General features: G+C 42.0%; 3 protein-coding genes across 4 annotated transcripts in view; 2 read left to right on the forward strand and 1 right to left on the reverse strand.

The window, feature by feature from the left end:
* The first annotated feature begins 2,542 nt into the window (after positions 1–2,542).
* On the forward strand, positions 2,543–10,142 carry LOC139386053 (intraflagellar transport protein 20 homolog). Its single transcript, XM_071131465.1, has 5 exons — positions 2,543–2,607; positions 7,396–7,546; positions 7,814–7,899; positions 8,187–8,290; positions 9,191–10,142. The coding sequence occupies exons 2-5, from the start codon at positions 7,420–7,422 to the stop codon at positions 9,270–9,272; spliced, it is 399 nt and encodes a 132-aa protein (XP_070987566.1). The 5' UTR covers positions 2,543–2,607; positions 7,396–7,419; the 3' UTR covers positions 9,273–10,142.
* On the reverse strand, positions 9,818–11,844 carry LOC139386051 (transmembrane protein 97). The gene is made up of 3 exons (XM_071131464.1): positions 11,615–11,844; positions 11,270–11,414; positions 9,818–10,779 (listed from the first exon to the last, which is right to left on the reverse strand). Exons 1-3 carry the CDS (start codon positions 11,729–11,731, stop codon positions 10,505–10,507), a joined length of 537 nt encoding a protein of 178 aa, XP_070987565.1. The 5' UTR covers positions 11,732–11,844; the 3' UTR covers positions 9,818–10,504.
* An 8,196-nt stretch (positions 11,845–20,040) lies between these two features.
* LOC139386190 (ubiquitin specific peptidase 32) overlaps positions 20,041–22,619 on the forward strand; it is a 100,373-nt gene continuing 97,794 nt past the window's right edge. The window contains exon 1 of one of the 2 annotated variants that reach the window (XM_071131661.1): positions 20,041–20,253. In XM_071131661.1, coding sequence (XP_070987762.1) covers positions 20,196–20,253 — 58 coding nt within the window. In that variant the 5' untranslated portion in view covers positions 20,041–20,195. The remainder of the gene's footprint in view (positions 20,254–22,619) is intronic. The other variant, XM_071131662.1, reaches the window with a different exon arrangement.

The raw sequence follows: 22,619 nt of genomic DNA on the forward strand, positions 1-22,619 counted from the left end.
AAAAGTAAAATAATGGAATTAAGAAATATATAAATATTAGGATGAGCGATGTCGTAGTGGCATAGACTAAAATACTGTAGAATAGAATACAGTATATACACATGAGATGAGTAAAGCAAAAATATGTAAACATTATTAAAGTGACAAGTGTTCCATTTATTAAAGTGGCCAGTGATTTGACCTTAAATAAAGGTCACATTTCAAGTCTACATACAGTGTATGGGGCAGCAGCATCTAAGGTGCAGGGTTACGTAACAGGGTGGAAGCTGCCCTCGTGATGGCTAATTTGGTAGAATGTCCCCAAAAACGTTGCATACCAGAGGAAGACAGTCTGTCTCTGGGGAACTTTGATTCCGATGGGTGCAGTAGTGTAATTCCAACCAAATCAAATCAAATTTTATTTGTCACATACACATGGTTAGCAGATGTTAATGCGAGTGTAGCGAAATGCTTGTGCTTCTAGTTCCGACAATGCAGTAATAACAAGTAATCTAACAACAATTCCAAAACTACTGTCTTGTACACAGTGTAAGGGGATAAAGAATATGTACATAAGGATATATGAATGAGTGATGGTACAGAGCAGCATAGGCAAGATACAGTAGATGGTATCGAGTACAGTATATACATATGAGATGAGTATGTAAACAAAGTGGTATAGTTAAAGTGGCTAGTGATACATGTATTACATAAGAATACAGTCGATGATATAGAGTACAGTATATACGTATGCATATGAGATGAATAATGTAGGGTAAGTAACATTATATAAGGTAGCATTGTTTAAAGTGGCTAGTGATATATTTACATCATTTCCCATCAATTCCCATTATTAAAGTGGCTGGAGTTGAGTCAGTGTCAGTGTGTTGGCAGCAGCCACTCAATGTTAGTGGTGGCTGTTTAACAGTCTGATGGCCTTGAGATAGAAGCTGTTTTTCAGTCTCTCGGTCCCAGCTTTGATGCACCTGTACTGACCTCGCCTTCTGGATGATAGCAGGGTGAACAGGCAGTGGCTCGGGTGGTTGATGTCCTTGATGATCTTTATGGCCTTCCTGTGACATCGGGTGGTGTAGGTGTGTTGTGCGTTGTGCAGACCTCACTACCCTCTGGAGAGCCTTACGGTTGAGGGCGGAGCAGTTTCCGTACCAGGCGGTGATACAGCCCGACAGGATGCTCTCGATTGTGCATCTGTAGAAGTTTGTGAGTGCTTTTGGTGACAAGCCGAATTTCTTCAGCCTCCTGAGGTTGAAGAGGCGCTGCTGCGCCTTCTTCACAATGCTGTCTGTGTGAGTGGACCAATTAAATTTGTCTGTGATGTGTATGCCGAGGAACTTAAAACTTGCTACCCTCTCCACTACTGTTCCATCGATGTGGATAGGGGGGTGTTCCCTCTGCTGTTTCCTGAAGTCCACAATCATCTCCTTAGTTTTGTTGACGTTGAGTGTGAGGTTAGCAGAGGCAGAGGAAGTTATGTATTGTGATATCCAACCATTCCACATATGGCTACTCCTACGGAACTGTCATATGTCCTAATACGTAGTACAATTTGTGACAACTAAATTAGGTCTAAAACGTCTGTACATATAATTATGAGATAACGCTAACTAGCAACATGCCACATTAGGTTTGAGTCACAAACTGTAGTTCAGCTAGAGCTATATACTAGTTAACTAGACCTATTTGTTTTATTTTGTTCTACTGTATTATTGATTATATGTTTGTTTATTCCATGTGTAACTCTGTGTTGTTGTTTGTGTCACACTGCTTTTGTGTCACAATGACACATTATATAAACTCTTTATAGTGTTTTATTTACATTTTAGAGGCGATAAGGTGAAAGCCATTTTCCCACACGACATCTCTCCTTTTCACTATCACGCATTAGTTTCGCTTCCCCACCCGCCATTTTTAAAAAGACCAGACGGGGCTCATTGCCTTCTTGAATCATGCAGAAACGGGCAGCGTTTGGGTCATGTAATTGATTCTGTTGGAAAGGGGAGAAATTGTGCTTTACAATGGTATTGACATTACTGTTGATCTGGAAGTATTACGTTTTGGGGGCGCTAAAATAAGGGCAATTGTTCGGACCAAGGCGATGTACGAGTTTACGTCAACTAACTGACGTTACTAGTACTGGCTAACTTATTGTTGTTAGCCAGCTATAATATGTCAAGTACAAATTCAAGAACATTGAGACAAAACTTGGAACGACGTAGTCCTAGTGTATAATAACTAGATAACGTTTCAGATCGAATTTGAAATATAACGATTAAAAAACACACACAAAAAACTAGCTAACTTTCTAGATACTCACCCACGCCTTCTTTCTCTTGGGATAAGTTTGTTGTTAGTTTGTTGAACAGCTGTTCGTTAGTACATTAAAAGCTATGTTATATGTACGCCACCTACAATTGTCAATGTTAACAAGGCAACGACGATAAATAACTTTCCCGACTCCATAAAAGTGTCCTACTACAACTCCCATCCACCTCCCTCCCGGAAGGTACATCCCATGGCCAAACACGACTGTTTCCCCCTCTGAGACGGTCCCCTGTGGATTATGCCACATTGATCACAACATTGATATCAAATTGAAATACATTTAAGGTAAGTGAAAGACTGACTTGAATTCTCACTTGTAGACAATAATGATTTGACTTTTGTACAGTTTGTAAGCAGCAGCACACGATGAAATACCTAGTAGGATAGCTAAAACAGTTAGCTAATGTAACCTAGCTAGCCCTGCTACTGGCTAGTTACTAGCCTCTTCCTCTATTATCCAGTTAGCTAATGCTACCTAGCTAGCCCTGCTACTGGCCAGTTGCTAGCCTCTTCCTCTATTATCCAGTTAGCTAATGCTACCTAGCTAGCCCTGCTACTGGCCAGTTGCTAGCCTCTTCCTCTATTATCCAGTTAGCTAATGCTACCTAGCTAGCCCTGCTACTGGCTAGTTGCTATCCTCTTCCTCTATTATCCAGTTAGCTAATGCTACCTAGCTCTTCCTCTATTATCCAGTTAGCCCATAACATTGACAGTCCGATAAGGGCATCAGAACAAGCTGTGATAAAGCTAATTAGCTTGCTGTCTATCTAGATAGCAGTCTTGGTAATTAACTATAGAGTATGTATGTATGTAAAATTAGTTAGTGAGAGCCCTTCTGGTTGTAAATTATAGCTAACGTTAGCTAGTTATAGAGTACGTTGCCAAAGAAGCAGCTGGCTAGCGCAGATTAAAGGTGATCGCATATGTGCCAACAACTAATTATATCAGATAGTTAGCTAGTGATTAGTCAAAGGTCACAGAATCAAATGGTGTGTGTTTAAAAAAAAATTATAGTGTGAACAATATTTTCCTAACTAACATTATCCCTGTCTGTCACAACACAAGACGGGATTCTGGCTTCTTTTCTCAAGTATTTTCTCAACTCCTACTCCCCAAGTTTACTAATGTAGCATCATCATCGGTCGTTGTAAAAAGTTTATTTTTATAATAATTGTAATAAATGTAACAGTTGGACAAAAAAATCCCAAATAAAATGGGAGTGATATTGGAAAGACACCGAGAGTATGATATATATATATATATATATACACACTGTACAGTTAAATTAGATCTATAGAAAGAGGTCATATTTACACAAATGTAAATCACCAATGATCTGTACAAATAAGTACCAATCCACAAATGTAAATCACTATCCACAAAGGGGCAGCAGGTAGCCTCGTGGTTAGAGCGTTGGGCTAGTAACCGAAGGGTTGCTAGATCGAATCCTGAGCTGACAAGGTAAAAATCTGTCATTCTGCCCCTAAACAAGGCAGTTAATTAACCCACTGTTCCTAGGCCGTCACTGTTAATAAGAATTTGTTCTTAACTGACTTGCCTAGTTAAATCACTATCCACAAGTGCAATTCACTATTCACAAACATTTGTATGTGTAAATCGATATATTGCTCTGTACATTTTGTTATGACTGCAGATATGCGGGTCATTTCCAATGGCCTTGAGTAAAATGACTGCCATAAAGATTTGCACATAGGAGCGTTATGCACAAACATGACAGATAAGGAAAACCTGCAACTCCATATTTGGAAGCTCTTGGGTCACCTGACAAAGTTCTCACGCATAATCTTTATTTAACTAGACAAGTCAGTTTAGAACAAATTCTTATTTACAATGACAGCCTACCCCAGCCAAAACCTAACCCGGAGGACGCTGGGCCAATTATGCGCCACCCTATGGGACTGCCAATCACGGCCAGCCTGGAAACAAACCAGGGTCTGTAGTGACGCCTCTGAGATGCAGTGCCTCAGAGCCACTCGGGAGCCCACACCGCTTGCTTTTTATGTGCGAGTGTTGCAAAATAAATAAATGTTCACATACATTATTCTTTCATTGCATCCAAACTGCTCGTGCACGTCAATAAACATCTGCATAGCCAGGCGCTAAAATCTTGATGCGCTGCAAGGGTGTTTATATCCCGGGACAAATTTAGCTAGCAACAGCAAAGTAGCTTGCTAAATTACCATGAATGTTTAATGTTTTTTGTGATTTAACGCACCGTCTTGACACTTGCAGTACCAGTCAAAAGTTTAGACACCTACTCATTCCAGGGTGTATTTTTACTATTTTCTACATTGTAGAATAATAGTGAAGACATCAACACCATGAAATAACACACATGGAATCATGTAATAACTAAAAAAGTGTTAAACAAATCAAAATATTTTATATTTGAGATTCTTCAAAGTAGCCACCCTTTGCCTTGATGACAACTTTGCACACTTAGCATTCTCTCAACCAGCTTCATGAGGTAGTCACCTGGAATGCATTTCACATAAAATGTTATTGGGCACATGTGTTTAGCAGATGTTATTGCGGGTGTAGCGAAATGCTTGTGCTTCTAGTTCCGACAGTGCAGCACTATCTAACAAGTAATATCTAACAATTTCACAACATTACCCAATACACACAAATCTATGTAAATTAATGGAATTAAGAATATATAAATATATGGACGAGCAATGTCAGAGCGGCATAGACTAAGATACAGTAGAATAGTATAGAATGCAGTATATACATAAGAGATTAGTAATGCAATATATGTAAACATTATTAAAGTGGCCAATGATTTCAAGTCTGTGTATATAGGCAGCAGCCTCTCTGTGCTAGTGATGGCTATTTAACAGTCTGATGGCCTTGAGATAGAAGCTGTTGTTCAGTCTCTCAGTCCCAGCTTTGATGCGCCTGTACTGACCTCGCCTTCTGGATGATAACGGGGTGAACAGGCAGTGGCTTGAGTGGTTGTTGTCCTTGATCTTTTTCAATTAATAGGTGTGCCTTGTTAAAAGTTAATTTGTGGAATTTCTTTCCTTCTTAATGTGTTTGAGCCAGTTATGTTGTGACATGGTAGGGGTGGTATACAGGAGATAGCCCTATTTGATAAAAGACCAAGTTCATATTATGGCAAGAACGGCTCAAATAAGCAAAGAGAAATGACAGTCCATCATTACTTTAAGACATGAATGTCAGGCAATCTGAAAAATGTCAAGAACTTTGCAAGTTCCATCAAGCGCTATGATGAAACTGGCTCTCATGAGGACCACCACAGGAAAGGAAGTTACCTCTGCTGCAGAGGATAAGTTCATTAGAGTTAACAGCCTCAGAAATTGCAGCTGAAATAAATGCTTCAGAGTTCAAGTAACAGACACATCTCAAATTCAACTGTTCAGAGGAGACTGAATCAGGCCTTCATGGTCGAATTGCTAAAAAGAAACCAGTACTAAAGAACACCAATACGAAGACTTGCTTGGGCCAAGAAACAATGGACATCAGCCCAGTAGAAATCTGTTCTATGATTCCAAATTTGAGATTTTTGCTTCCAACTGCCGTGTCTTTGTGAGATGCAGAGTAGGTTAATGGATCTCTGCATGTGTGGTTCCCACCGTGAAGCATGGAGGAGGTGTGATGTTGTGGGGGTGCTTTGCTGGTGACGCTGTCAGTGATTTATTTAGAATTCCAGGCACACTTAAACAGCATGTCTACCACAGCATTCTGCAGTGATACGCCATCCCATCTGGTTTGCGCTTAGTGGGACTATCATTTGTTTTTCAACAGGACAATGACCCAACACACCTTCAGGCTGTGTAAGGGCTATTTGACCAAGAAGGAGAGTCAATGCTGCATCAGATGACCTGGCTTCCACAATCACCCGACCTCAACCCAATTGATGTTTGGGATGAATTGGACCGCAGAGTGAGGGAAAAGGAGCTAACAAGTGCTCAGCATATGTGGGAACTCCTCCAAGACTGTTGGAAAAGCATTCCAGGTGAAGCTGGTTGAGAGAATGCCAAGAGTGTGCAAAGCTGTCATCAATGCAAAGGGTGGCTACTTTAAAGAATCTCAAATATATTTTGATTTGTCCACACATTTTTTTTACTGGTATGGTACATGCTGTCTAGACCGGGCGCGCGTGCGTCTGCATGTTGATTTTTGTCCATCCACACCAGACGCAATCAGGACACGCAGGTGGAAATATCAAAACAAACATTCATGCCAATTTAGCTAGCTAGCTAGCTTGCTGTTGCTAGCTAATTTATCCTGAGATATAAACATTGGGTTGTTATTTTACCTGAAGTGCAGAGGGTCCTCTACTCCGACAATTAATCCATTGATAAAAGGGTAAACCGAGTTTGTTTCTAGTAATCTCTCCTCCTTCAGGCTTCTTCTTCTTTGGACTTTATATGGCAGTTGGCAACCAACTTTAAGGTACATTACCACTACCAACTGGACAGGAGTGTAAACCTCCAGTTCATCTTTCAGTCACCCACGTGGTCCTAAAAACCAATGAGGGCGTAACGCGAGCGGTGTGGTTAGCATGTTAGCGTTCTTATAGAATCAACGGAAAGACAATGTATTCCATGGAGCCCATTTCACCCATTCCCAGGGTGTGTTTGACAGGTCATTAGAAACATTTCCGCGGTCGTAATGTTAACGGGGGGAGGGGGGGGACGACGACAGGCACAAGCAAGAGTGTTAATAAAGAGCCGCAGGGGGTAAAATGAAAGCAATTGATACTGCGAGATTCAAGTGGATTTTAGCACTCCTAACACAGGGGAATTGATGGCTGAAAAAGACAGACCCTCGGGTAGGCGGGGGAATGCCCGTTGCTATACTAATGTGACAGACATGACTAAAATAATACAAGCCCACAAGTTGTCTTTCACCTATTCCTCCCTTTTAGATCAAATGCAGATGAGGAAAGGAAGCCACTTTAGACTGTTGAGATGCTGGATAAATAAAGGTTAAATTATATATATTTTAAAGCATCTGTATATCCAGGGCATCTCATGGTATTAATGCTGTGTTTTTCAGCCCCCCCCCCCATCTATAACCCAGCTCTTGGAGACAGGCCTTGTGGCCATGGCGAAAGACCCGTTGGGTGAAGCTGGTCTTCATTTTGATGAGCTCAACAAGCTACGGGTGCTGGAACCAGAGGTGGACCAGAAGACCAGGGAGCTCAAGGAGGAGTGTGAAGACTTTGTTGACAGTAAGAGCATTCCATTTAGCTTCTGTTCTGTGTCCCAAATGGCACCATATTCCCTATATATGTGTGTGTGTGGGCCCTGGGCAAAATTATTGCACTATATAGGGAATAGTGTGCCATTTGGAATGTACCATTGGTGTTTAGTTTCATATTGTGGAGATGTACACTCGCACACGTTCTTAATGTTAAAACTGTGTTCTTCAAATGTTGTTGACACCTAAATTACCAAAGAGTGTTTTACTAACTTTCGTGCATTCATTCAATACTTAGAAATCGGCCAGTTTCAGAAGATAGTGGGTGGTCTCATTGAGCTGGTGGATGAATTGGCAAAAGAGGCAGAGACAGAAAAGATGAAGGTAAGGGTTGTGAGTTTCTTAGTCCATCTTGACAGGGCTCAGACACACACCGATGCCATACTTTTTGTTCGCTCATTCAAAGTCAATTGTTTTTAACGTGTCAGTCAGATCAACGTGACCGCTGGCTCTACAATCTGCAAGCAATTTCAGGTTGAAAACAAAACGGTGTACTTTGACTGCTAGCTAGCTAGGTCACTGAGTACACCTGCTGCACTTTTCTGTGGGAATGACTGAGGGCTTCTTATCTGGGTGAACGATATGCTGCTGCACTGCCCTCCTTCTCCCAGGCTATTGGAGCCAGGAACCTGTTGAAGTCTGTGGCCAAGCAGAGGGAAGCCCAGCAACAGCAGCTCCAGGCCCTGATAGCAGAGAAGAAGATGCAGCTGGAGAGGTAAGAATACTTGTAGCCTGGTCCCAGATCGGATCTCGCTAGCCTGGTCCCAGATCGGATCTCGCTAGCCTGGTCCCAGATCGGATCTCGCTAGCCTGGTCCCAGATCTGTTTGTGCTTTTGCCCAATCCATTGTCAAGCCAAACATGTTTGGGAGGACAATTCCATAAGGAGTTGGCAAGAGTGCAGAAACAGACTGGCACCCAGGCTATATTAAAGAGACTAGAAACAGACTGGCACCCAGGCTATATTAGACTAGAAACAGACTGGCACCCAGGCTATATTAAAGAGACTAGAAACAGACTGGCACCCAGGCTATATTAGACTAGAAACAGACTGGCACCCAGGCTATATTAAAGGGACTAGAAACAGACTGGCACCCAGGCTATATTAAAGAGACCAGAAACAGACTGGCACCCAGGCTATATTAAAGGGACTAGAAACAGAATGGCACCCAGGCTATATTAAAGGGACTAGAAACAGAATGGTACCCAGGCTATATTAGACCAGAAACAGAATGGTACCCAGGCTATATTAAAGAGACTAGAAACAGACTGGCACCCAGGCTATATTAAAGAGACCAGAAACAGACTGGCACCCAGGCTATATTAAAGAGACTAGAAACAGACTGGCACCCAGGCTGACTAGTTAAAAATATAAAAATATATTGTACCGAGGACAGCTGGTTGGTAAAATGTGCCTCTAGGGCAGAAACAAACGTGATTGGTAAAATGTATTAGGCAAGAAATGTATGACTGAGGTCAAGTCTCTTTGTGAAATCGATAACGATGTGGAAATCTATTTAGTTAGTGTCTCATTCTCAGTGGTTGACCTTAAAGTCAGTCAGTCAGTTAATTACTGGGGTTTAATTAAGTTTGTGTTTGTTTGTAATCTCTTCCAGGTATCGCATTGAGTACGAAGCTCTCTCCAAAGTGGAGGCTGAGCAGAATGAGTTTATCGAACAGTTCATTCTGCAGAAATAAGGCCCGACGTGTGTGTTAGTGACCATGTTTCCAGGGTGCCTGTATTGTTTTTCTATGGGTGATATCCACTACACTATGGGTTAACGGGAATCGCTCATCTGAACACCACAACCTCTCGTACACTTCACAAGCAATCCAAAACTGTTCCAACTAAAACACAGGTTTGGCCCAGACACCAACAGACAGACTACATGCAAAGTTAGAAGAAACTGTATAACACCATCTAATGTCCCTCACTACCAGGTGTCTAAGTGAAAATCCCCCTATTTTTAGCATTTAAGTGTTGGAATGCTTGAATATAGTTCAAACCTGAGGCTCTATAGATTTCACAACACTACAGTATGTAAGTTAACCAAAATGGGGAAGAAAGCTATTTATATATGAAGGAATTTATTTATACTATTTAATACTGAATAATTACTCTGTATAGATTAGTTTTATTACCTTTTTCTACAAGTGGAAAAACAAAGTACAGTATGTGCATGTTACTGTAAATTTCATGATTTTGAAAACAAGTAAATGTTTTGCTGTGTTGCCCCCCCCCCCCCCCCCCCCCCCCACGTGTATCTTAATTCTGTTTTACATCTAAGGTACGAATACGTTCACGGTTTTATCATTTCACCTGTGTCTGTGGTACTACACCAACACATTTACCCTCAGGTGGCTTATTGGAGTTTCAGGCCAGTGTATACAAACATTTCTTTTAAAGTAAAGTACATTTCAAATGTATATTTTTTTATGTTTACAGTAAATATCATCCTCCTCTGCATTCATCTTATCCATGTTAAAAGTTAGTAAACCAACTTAGTGGACCAACTTCATCAAAACATGAGATATACTTGAAATAAAAAAATAAAGGATTTGCACATTTTGATTCTCTTGGGTGTCCAATATTCTTGACTATTGCTAATCTGTGATGATCAAAACAATATGAATTGTTAAGAATGTTTAACGTACCTATGATGTTTTATTGACTTGAAATGTACCAATTGACAGTTCATCACTTGAGGGAAAAAAAAATCACTATGAAAATGAATACTGTAGACCAAGAGGTATGATCGCCTGGACAGACCGCTGGGTAACAGTACAGTGTATTACAGAATGTACAGGTGGATTAGTAGCCCGAGTGCCAATCTGTTTGTGCCATCAAAAACCAAACAGGTGACAAGGACAGCAATGGAGTTGGACAATAGCACAAACAGACTGGCACTCAGGCTAGAAATGAGTGTCTTTTATTTGCTCTTCTTGGCCTTAGCTGAGCCCTTTCCTCCCTGAGTGTTGGTGTTGTAAGCTGAGCTGAAGAGCATTGTGAACAGCAGCATCAGAGGAATCAGGAGGTACGGAGCGTAAATAGCTGCCAGGGTGTAACGCTCCTTCTGGGTCTGGGGACCAGGGTGGGGCTCTGTGGGGAAGGTGTAGTAGAGGATGTGGGCTAGGATGGGGACCAGGGTGGTGACTACGTGGGTGGAATACACAATGGCCGGAGTCCTGATCCACTTGCAGCCTCCTGGAAGAGAGGATGGTTGATGGAACAGAATTAGGTTGATTCCCTCCAGTGTTATGACAGACTTACCTGCCTTGTCATGTCTGCTTTTTATGACAACGTCTGTGTCCTATTCCCTATATAGTGCACTACTTTTATAATCAGGGCCCTGGTCAAAAGTAGTGGGACAGAGGGTGTCATTTGGGATACATCTACTGATAGAGGGGTGTTAAGGAATGGGCATCCACTAGAGGTCACTCTTGAGTTATACTACTAAATCTATTACGTGCCAATTCAAAGGTATTTTTGCAACATGGGCTGTAATTTGTGTATGTTGTAATTCCAAATATTCCAAAAAAATATTTTTTTTTTACATTAGTTTGCTAGACATTATCGGTCGTCCCAAATGGCACCCTATTCCCTATATAGTGCGCGAGTTTTGCCCTCTTTCGTCCAAAGTACTGAACTAAAGGGGAAGGGGTGCCATTTGGGACGAATCCCATTGTTATCTGACCTTTCAGGAAGGCGTATGCAGCTATGGGGAAGAAGGGTGTTTGAACCAGAGCTTCGCAGAAGATGAAGGACTTGAACCAGGTGGGGGGATCCAGCATCATGGGGTCTCTGAACTCAGCCCCATACCATCTCAAAACATCTTTCAGCTGTAAGATATATATATATTTTGTAAACACTCAATGTTGCATCACTATATTGGTTGTTACAAGTGATTTCCAACATCCCACTCCAAAATAAATATGGTGATATGACACAGTCACCGTCACCCACTACAACCTTTCCTTCAAGGACCTACTACCACACACGAGTCAATTAAATATGTCAAACTTAACGTCGTTATCGTTACCTGTTGAGGATACATCTGCGCAGGAAGCAACGCTTGAAGATCAATGAATAATGTAATAGGAATGTGAGAAGCAAAATAAAAGACAAATATAATTTCTAATATACGAAGAATACCCATATTGAATCAAAGGAAAGATACACCAAAAATATAAACAGCTATCTCTAAGCTTTAATTTAGATGTTATCGAGAACGCATGAGAATTTCCCAACGTTGAAAGAAAAGGGGGATGGGCTAGTGTCGTGGCAGCGCACGTTGGATGGTTCGATTCTATTGGCCCTTTTGCTTGGTTGATCTAGCTGAGGGGCGGTACTGAATATGGAGGCTCTGTTTAAAAACATTTTAATTAAACATGGAGCAACCTTCCTTCCTCGACCAGGAATGACTTCAAGCCTAGGGAGGTAGATAAATAGAATTGAACCTGGCGCTATAGCGTGAAAAGACACGTCATTTTAGCGCGACACTCAATGCTTCATTGCTGTGACTCGCTTGCTAGTTGAGATTTCTGATCATGTTAGGCTGCGATTCATTTAATTTATGTCGATTTGATCGCGGGGGAAGCAGTAGTAATGTCTGCAGTTTTCGGGTTGGCTATTTGTTTGAAGTGTATTAGTCCGTAAATAAATCTATTTGCCAAAATTCGTAATCTCTCCCATGTCTTATTCGACTAGTTGTTCTGAAATGTTTATTGCTTGCCTACATTTTACTCCGTCCTCTATGTTTAATAAAACACACATACATTAATTATTCATTTCGGGTTGCCTACGTGAAGTTTGTTCTATAGAAAGTATTTGACTAGCCACAAAACCAAGGAAATTAGAGGGGGGGGGGGGGGGATTTCGGCAAGGCTATTTTCTTGCCCTGTTGACTTATTGACTTGTTGACTTATTGACTTGATTATTCACATCATTCTTAGCTAAGTGGTATAGTCGTGCGTTTCAACGGACATAGTTGATTCTGTCCATCTACTCCGATTTCAGAGCACTCACGCAGAATAATTTATGAATTTACAAATGCTGGGCTGGACAACACCCGTTGATTATGGCCAGTGTCAGTAAACGTTGGCAAAAAAAAAGAGAAATTCAATTGTTGCCAGCAGCACAGTTACAGTCAGTCACCAATGCTCTGGATAACATGAAAACAGCCTAACCAGCTCTGCTAGGGAGAGCAAAATGGTCAGAGTGTTCTCTCATTTGTGTCTGGAATTAGCCAGTTAGCTTGGGTGCTTGGCTGCTGTTGAACCCAAGGATCAACCCTACTCCTCGGCCAGAGCGCCTAGTGTGCGCACACTGAATGCTCTGAGAGCAAAACGCTTTACGCTTTTTGAATTTACAAACTGACAATCTGACAAAGGTATGGATTTACGAACTTCAAGAGGGAACTCTGGGACTCGAGATTTAATTTACGAAGATGCGAAATGCTATGCTAACAAACTAGCAAGAGGTTGCATAGCAACAGCATCAACTTCCGGTAGACAGGCAAAGCTCTAGTACGCTCAACTGAAACAGTACTGTTTGTTTACAGTATACTAAAATGAACTAACACTATATACTCATTAAGTATGTAGTAAACAGTATGTTAGTATGGGTATTTGAACCCAGCTACGGAGAAATGCTACCAAGACTGGGTGTTCTAACTGTAATGACTTGAATGAGGTCCCTGAGAAAAAGCGTCAACAGGGAAGCAAGCCCACCAGGTAGAGGTAGTGGTGTCAAGAAGAGTTGCAAGGCCCCCTGAGAAGAACATTATGGTTGAGGTGGCTATAACACTATAACGTTACCTCTATGATTTTATAGCTAGAACGCTGTCTAATTTCTGAGACATTGACTCTTGCTATATTAACCAGCAGCTTATACAGCCGTCGATTACCACTGCATTTCTATCAGAAACCCGTATGCATGGTGGTGGTATATGTTTGTAATGTTTCTGATCTATGCATGAATGCACTGTTGCACTGTCCAGAACGTGTGTGTGCAACACCTAGCCCCCACACTCACTGTAGTAAAATACTTGTATTTAAACATGCATTTTCATAATATAGGTCTAATGACTGCTCCATAATATTTTGCAGGTTGTCATTACGTACGACCCAAAATTGAATCATTCAAAATCAAGAGTTGCTTTCCCTGACAAACAAGGAGTGGAAGCAGAAGAGGAAGGTAATTGCTCGAGAATTTCCGGGAATGATTAATAACTTGGCAATGAGCAACGTGGCCACCTTTGCAAAGTTAGCCTTGACACCGTATCCCAAGAAATCAGAAAGCAGATTGTAAAGAAAATGCAAGCTGAGGCCAAATCATATGCATTCCTGTTTTTTTTAACCTTGCATCTTGAGTAGTACCTCGTTGGAGAATATGAAGGCTTTTTCATATGAAGCGTTGTATGATGAGTTGTCCAGGAAGACACCATGGCTTTATACCACCATCAATACTGCAACAGGTGGTTCCTGCTGCCTCCGACACCCTCCTATTGCTACCTCCGACCCCCTCCTACTGCTAAACCAACGGAAGAGAGGAGGAATATGAGGAAGGGGCTGAAATACAGTTGGATGGTCCAGTGAAGGAAAGAGAGGAGGAAGACTGGGGTCCAGTGGAGGAAGAGAGTGAAGGAGAGGAGGAAGAGGACCAATAGTCCAGGGAGAGATGGAAAAGGGACATCAACAGAGCTAAAAGAAAATTAAAAGGGAGAAGGTGAACTCAGATGAAAGAGATGAGGAGTACTTTGAGAAAGGGAGGAAGAGGACTCTGATGAAAGGGAGGAAGAGGACTCTGATGAAAGGGAGGAAGAGGACTCTGATGAAAGGGAGGAGGAGGACTCTGACAAATGGAGGGGGAGGACTGATGAAAGGGAGGAAGAGGACTGATGAAATGGAGGAAGAGGACTCTAATGAAAGGGAGGAAGAGGACTGATGAAAGGGAGGAAGAGGACTGATGAAAGGGAGGAAGATGACTGATGAAAGGGAGGAAGAGGACTAATGAAAGGGAGGAAGAGGACTCTAATGAAAGGGAGGAAGAGGACTCTAATGAAAGGGAGGAAGAGGACTAATGAAAGGGAGGAAGAGGACTCTGATGAAAGGGAGGAAGAGGACTCTGAGGAAAGGGAGGAAGAGGACTCTGATGAAAGGGAGAAAGAGGACTGATGAAAGGGAGGAAGAGGACTCTGACAAACGGAGGGGGAGGACTGATGAGAGGGAGGAAGAGGACTCTAATGAAAGAGAGGAAGAGGACTCTAATGAAAGGGAGGAAGAGGACTCTAATGAAAGGGAGGAAGAAGACTCTGATGAAAGGGAGGAAGAGGACTCTAATGAAAGGGAGGAAGAGGACTCTGATGAAAGGGAGGAAGAGGACTCTAATGAAAGGGAGGAAGAGGACTCTGATGAAAGGGAGGAAGAGGACTGATGAAAGGGAGGAAGAGGACTCTGATGAAAGGGAGGAAGAGGACTCTAATGAAAGGGAGGAGGACTCTGATGAAAGGGAGGAAGAGGACTCTGATGAAAGGGAGGAAGAGGACTCTGATAAAAGGGATGAAGAGGACTCTGATAGAACAGTGGAAACTGAAAATATTGGAATGAACCTCACCTGTGAGAGTGATAAGAGAATGTTTCAGAGAGGATGTCTGGAGATTACAAATCTAGGCCAAGGCTACATCTCTGAACAAGGCCGGGACAATCGTAGTTCACAAAACAATAAAACCTTTGAACTGTACTTAATGGTCATAATATGGTCATAAATATGACATGACACATATACTGACATCTTGAGTCCATGTGCAGGGGTACGAGGTAGTTGAGATAGATATGTACATATAGGTAGGGATAGTTGAGGTAGATATGTACAGTTGAAGTCGGAAGTTTACATACACTTAGGTTGGAGTCATTAAAACTCGTTTTTCAACCACTCCACAAATGTCTTGTTAACAAACTATAGTTTTGGCAACTCGGTTAGGACATCTACTTTGTGCATGACACAAGTAATTTTTCCAACAACTGTTTACAGACAGATTCTTTCACTTATAATTCACTGTATCACAATTACAGGGGGTCAGAAGTTTACATACACTAAATTGACTGTGCCTTTTATCAGCTTTGAAAACATCCAGAAAATTATGCCATGTCTTTAGAAGCTTCTGATAGGCTAATTGACATCATTTGAGTCAATTGGAGGTGTACCTGTGGATGTATTTCAAGGCCTACCTTCAAACTCAGTTCATCTTTGCTTGACATCATGGGAAAATCAAAAGATATCAGCCAAGACCTCAGAAAAAAAATATTGTAGACCTTCACAAGTCTGGTTCATCCTTGGGAGGTACCAAGTCTAGTTCATTCTGAAGGTACCACGTTCATCTGTACAAGCAATAGTATGCAAGTATAAACACCATGGGACCACACAGCCGTCACACCGCTCAGGAAGGAGACGCGTTCTGTCTCCTAGAGATGAACGTACTTTGGTGTGAAAAGTGCAAATCAATCCCAGAACAACAGCAAAGGACCTTGTGAAGATGCTGGAGGAAACCGGTACATAATATCTATCCACAGTAAAACGAGTCCTATATCGACATAACCTGAAAGGCCGCTCAGCAAGGAAGAAGCCACTGCTCAAAAACCGCCATAAAAATGCCAAACTACGGTTTGCAACAGCACATGGGGACAAAGATCATACATTTTGGAGAAATGTCCTCTGGTCTGATGAAACAAAAATAGAACTGTTTGGCCATAATGGCAGCATCATGTTGTGGGGGTGCTTTGCTGCAGGAGGGACTGGTGCACTTCACAAAATAGATGACATCATGAGGAAGAGAAAATGGTGTGGATATATTGAAGCAACATGTCAAGACATCAGTCAGGAAGTTAAAGCTTTGTCGCAAATGGGTCTTCCAAATGGACAATGACCCCAAGCATACTTCCAATGTTGTGGCAAAATGTCTTAAGGACAACAAAGTCAAGGTATTTGAGTGGTCATCACAAAGCCCTGACCTCAATCCTATATAAAATATGTGCGCAGAACTGAAATAGCATGTGCGAGCAAGGAGGCCTACAAACCTGACTCAGTTACACCAGCTCTGTCAGGAGGAATGGGCCATAATTCACCCAACTTATTGTGGGAAGCTTGTGGAAGGCTACCCGAAACCTTTGACCCAAGTTAAACAATTTAAAGGCAATGCTACCAAATATTTATTGAGTGTATGTAAACGTCTGACCCACTGAGAATGAGATGAAAGAAATAAAAGCTGAAATAAATCATTCCGTCTACTATTATTCTGACATTACACATTCATAAAATAAAATGGTGATCCTAACTGACCTCTAAGACAGGACATTTTTACTAGGATTAAATGTCATAAATTGTGAAAAACTGAGTTTAAATGTATTTGGCTAAGGTGTATGTAAACTTCTGACTTAAACTGTACATATAGGTAGGGATAGTTGAGGTAGATATGTACATATAGGCAGGGATAAAGTGACTAGGCAGCAGGATAGATAATAAACAGCAGCGTATGCAACGAGTCAGAAGAGGAAGTGCAAAAAGGATCAAAGCAGATAGTCCGGGTAGCTGCTATTGGTTAACTATGTATTGACTCATCACATAAGCTGCTGTAACTGTTTATTATCTATCCTGCTGCCTAGTCACTTTATCCCTACCTATATTTACATATCTACCTCAACTATCCCTACCTATATTTACATATCTACCTCAATTACCTTGTACCTCTGCACATGGACTCAGTAGTGTATACAGACCAAGTTATCGTTACACATTCTGTATTTATTCCTTGTGTTAATATTTCTCTCTAAAACATTGTTGGGAAGGTCTTCTACATCTGCTTTGCTTGCTGTTTGGGGTTTTAGGCTGGGTTTCTGTACAGCACTTTGTGACATCGGCTGATGTAAAAAGGGCTTTATAAATACATTTATTTTTTTGTCTACACTTGTTGTTTACAAATCATATGACAAATAACATTTGATTTGATTTAGCAGTCTTTTAAGTTGGGGGTAGAATATGTTCAGGGTCCTGTTGGTTCCAAACTTGGTGCATCAGTACCACTTGCCGTGCGGTAGCAGAGAGAACAGTCTATGACTTGGGTGGCTGGGGTCTTTGACAATTTTTAGGGCCTTCCTCTGACACCGCCTGGTATAGAGTTCTTGGATGGCAGGGAGCTCGGCCCCAGTGATGTTCTGGGCCATACGCACTACCCTCTGTAGCGCCTTGCGGTCGGATGCCAAGCAGTTGCCATACCAAGCGGTGATGCAGCCAGTCAAGATGCTCTCAATGGTGCAGCTGTAGGACGTTTTGAGGATCTGAGGGCCCCATGCCACATCTTTTCAGCCCTCTTCGCGACTGTGAAAATGTCTTAGTGATGTGGACACCCAAGGAACTTGAAGCTCTCGACCAGCTCCACTACAATTACGTCAATGTGGATAAGGACATGCCTGGCCCTCCATTTCCTGTAGTTCTGTAATCCTTCTTTGTCTTGCTGATGTTGAGGGAGAGGTTGTTGTCCTGGCACCACACTGCCAGGTCTCTGACCTCCTCCCTTATAGGCTGTCTCATCATCGTTGTGTCTTCGGTAAACTTAATGATGGTCTTGGAGTCGTGCACGGCTAAGCAGTCGTGGGTGAACAGGAGGGGACTAAGCATGCACACCTGAGGGGGGCCCAGTGTTGAGGGTCAGCATAGCGAGTATGTTGTTGCCTACCCTCACTGCTTAGGGGCAGCCCGTCAGGAGGTCCAGGATCCAGTTACAGAGTCAGAAGTCAAGTGACAACAGTGTAATTTTCCATGTATTGGAAACACGGGAGGTTTGGTGGCAGCTAACTTGGGGAGGACCGGCTTGTGGTAATGTCCGGAGAGGAGTGAGTGGAATGTTTTCCATGCGTTTTATGTCTTTGCAGCCATTATTATGAGCTTCCTCCCCTCAGCAGCCTCCACTGATTGGAAATAGTTAGATATACCACCAGAGAGATATACTACAAAGCAAGATAGATCTAGTCAGGGTTTTCTAAAGCTGGCCAGTTTCAGTTATCTTCACCTTCCAGCTCAGGCTTCATCTGTACTACTACAGTGGGTTTCTTGTCCATCTGCCGCTAAATCTAGCAGGGTTGTAACTGCGTGTGCATATTACACGTGGCTAGTCGAACGCAGAACTCTTCATTGAGGCAATGCTTAAACATCAATCCATGGGCAAAAACTGTGCCACATTTTCATTTCCCGAAATCAAAATGAAAGACAAATTGTTTTGCAAATTCATCAGATGTGATGTAGACTTTTAGAAGTGATGTCTTCATGTGATTGCTTTGGTGTAGTTATCAATGCAAGACCACCTATTTCCCCACTCCTATCGATACAATAATTGTATTAAGACATACAAAAGTTTTGCTGTGCGTGAAGTTTCAAATGCATTTTTCATTACTAAATGTGCAATGTGATATGTATTTTAACATTACAATTCAACACACGAACATGTTTGATTAATACAATATTTTATCAAACGAAGTGGATGATGATGCAGTCTTTGCGAGAGAGAATCTGATTTAATGTGTCCTCAACACGCGGTTTGGACACTTTATTCCGGATACATGTAGTTAGCCTGCCTAGGAGCAGGTCAGATCTGAATGATTCGTTGCTATAGAAATTAATTTGACAAGTTAAAGGCAAACCACTTTCGTACTACTTGTTATCCCGTTGTTGAACTCAGGGTTGACCAAAGTTACTTTTGCTAACTCTTCGAACTACATTCGTAGTATAGGCCTCAGATAGGTATACTTTAAAAATATATATATGTTTGTTAATCTTGTTTTGGTGTCAACATTCTTGAGTATTGCTGATCTATGCAAGTGATTAGATATTGTAGATAATCATGTTTAATAACACATACAATTACAATTACACATACATACGCATACAGCACATACTACAGAAGTTATTAATTCTAATAGCAAAAAAAACGTGTTTATCCAATGCAACGTGGTACATTATTATTAGACCAATTGTTAGTCAAATAACTTTCACACTTTAACAGTCTAGACAAGCGTTACCTTATGCAATGCATATTCTGCAAACCTTATGATGAAACCTTTTCAACTATATCCACAAGGGGGAGCCAGAGACAAGGACAGCTTTGTCCGTTTTACAAAAATGGTAACATTGTAGGTTAAAGTGGGACAAGACAGACCCAAAACTGTATTATTGTGTGAAACAATTTGGCAATATAGCGTTGCAAAAAATAATGTTATATTGGGGTAATGCGCTACATAATAGTAACAGCATCTGAAAGCTGGCTGTATTTGATTGTTTATCTGATGCGCATAGACCGTAAAAAGACATATCTGCGCAACCATTTCATGTCAACCAATCAAGTGACCCGAGGAATCCCGATCATGTGACCGTAGCCAGCATGGAGGCGGAGGCGACGAGAGAGACCGAGGCGACGCGACGAGAGAGGCGGAGGTGACGAGAGGCGTCGCTCGTTGAAAACACAGCAAAGCACATCACTGGTAACGGATTTCGCAAGAAACGGACAACGGCAACAGGCGCCGTTCATACACTCCACATTTTATTTTCTCACATCTTAGTGAAATGAGGGCAACATGGGTGCAAAGGAGTCAAGGATAGGTTTCCTTTCGTATGACGAGGCCATTAAAAGAGGTAAGCTAACCACGGTAACCGCTAGAGATGGGTTGTCTAGTCAACGAAATGAGAGAGAGAGTGTCATGCCAAGACCGTGGAACTTGCTTTCTCATGTTCGCTGCAGAGCTGTGCGGATAGCTAGGCTGTGTTGCTCAATATCACAGTCTACATACACATTGACAAGTTTATTGCTAAGCGAACCGTTCAGGTAGCTGTCAGTGTCAAGTGTTTCAAAACATACTGCCGTCTGGAATCAAAGCATTGAATTTGGGGTGTGTGTGTGTGTGTGTGTGTGTGTGTGTGTGTGTGTGTGTGTGTGTGTGTGTGAAGGCCACACGATATTTGTGATTATGTTGGGAAAAGATCGCTCTGGGGATAACGTTAACTACGTGAGTGTGTATCACTGTTTTATCAATCAGGCGCTGCCCACATCAACAAACACAGAGAGAGGGAGTGATAACAAGCTTGATCCGTGAATAACCAACATAACATTCTCTACTTGTGTCTGCTAGATCTCACACTGCATAACCCATCTAGTCTACTGTACGAGTTGATTAGGGACATTTTTGTTGTAGTCTTTTTAAAAATATATATTTTGACAGTTTTTGAGCCAATCAGTATATAGAGAGAAAGCATGAGATGTCAGCTGTGTTCTTGTACTAGGCCGGCAGGATGTATTTCTCTCTTCAGATCAGATATTGAGACAATTATCACAAGGGCATTGCAGAGGTTAGACCGGATAAATGTAGCCTCGCTCGTACCAGCCAAAATGTTTAGGATCAAATATTGAATCAATTTGATATAGTTCTGCGTATCCATCTGTTAGTTTGTTCATTGATGTAAGAGTCGGTTGAATATCTATCAGGAAGCTCTTGAAAAGATCTTATTCGATTAGGTGATACTTGCTGTACTTTGGTCTCTGCAGTCGTAACAACTGAACTTTGTCTGCCAGGATTCATTAGCCAAATGTGTTACACATTGAGTTCTGTCACTGTGACCTCGTATGGTAATGTGCATTTAGACCCATTGCCCTTTAAAATTTGTGGTGTAGGACTGAAGGAGTATATTCCAGTAGTGACCACAGGAAGTTATAGCCTATTTATGTTTTGCTGAATGTTTCATATGCTGTTTATTCCTGACAATTAAACTGCATTGAAAGGTCCACTGACTGACTTATTTCCTGGTCTTTGGAAGGGACTGTTTACCTAATTTAGCTAGTCCCTCCCATCCTCTTTCACTCTACTGTAGGCTTTCAACCAATCACATTTATTTATAAAGTCATTTTTACATCAGCCCATGTCACAAAGTGCTTATACAGAAACCCAGCCTAAAACCCCAAACAGCAAGCAAAGCAGGTGTAGAAGCACGGTGGCTAGAAAAAACTCCCTAGAAAGGCCAGAACCTAGGAAGAAACATAAAGAGGAACCAGGCTGTGAAAAGTGGCCAGTCCTCTTCTTCTGGCTGTGCCCGGTGGAGATTTTAACAGTACATGGCCATTATGCCCAGATCATTCTTCAAGATGTTCATAGATGACCAACAGGGTCAAACAATAATCACAGTGCTTATAGAGGGTGCAAAAGGTCAACGCCTCAGGAGTAAATGTCAGTTTGCTTTTCATAGCCGAGTGTTCAGAGGTCGAGACAGTGTGGAAACAGCAGGACCGAGACAAAGACCGCTGAACAGGTCAGGCTTCCATAGCTGCAGGCAGAACAGCATAAACTGGATCAGGAGCACAGATTTATTAGATCAGATAGGACTCGCCTACGCTCCCCGGCACAGACTATTTTAGAATAGATACTGGAGACTGAGCCTGGGAAGGTCGGGGGACACTGTGGCCCTGTACAACGATACCCCCGGACAGGACCAACCAAAGCACAGCCCCAACACCATCAGATGGATATCCCACTTACTACCCTGAGACAAGGCTGAGTATAGCCCACAAAGATCTCCTCCACTACACGAGCCCGAGGGGGCGTACAACCGGACAGGAAGATCACATCAGTGACTCAACCCACTATAGTCGTGTATCACAAAAAAAGCCTGGCACAACGTGATTTTTTAAACATGTATTTTTTAATTTAACTAGGCACGTCAGTTAAGAACAAGTTCTTATTTACAAGGACGGCCTACACCGCCCAAACCCGGACGACGCTGGGACAATTGTTCGCCGCCCTATGGGACTCCCAATCATGGCCTGTTGTGATACAGCCTGGATTCGAACCAGGGTGTCTGTAGTGACGCCTCTTGCACTGAGATGCAGTGCCTTTAGACACCCCTCCTAGGCTACAAGGTGACATTAGTCACAGCCAAGCATTCCTCTGATTCGCATGCTATATGATCATATGTTACAAAGCACACCAAGCCCATGGAATCACCCAAATCCT

This window comes from Oncorhynchus clarkii, chromosome 27 (genome assembly GCF_045791955.1).
Source record: "Oncorhynchus clarkii lewisi isolate Uvic-CL-2024 chromosome 27, UVic_Ocla_1.0, whole genome shotgun sequence".
NCBI lineage: Eukaryota > Metazoa > Chordata > Actinopteri > Salmoniformes > Salmonidae > Oncorhynchus > Oncorhynchus clarkii.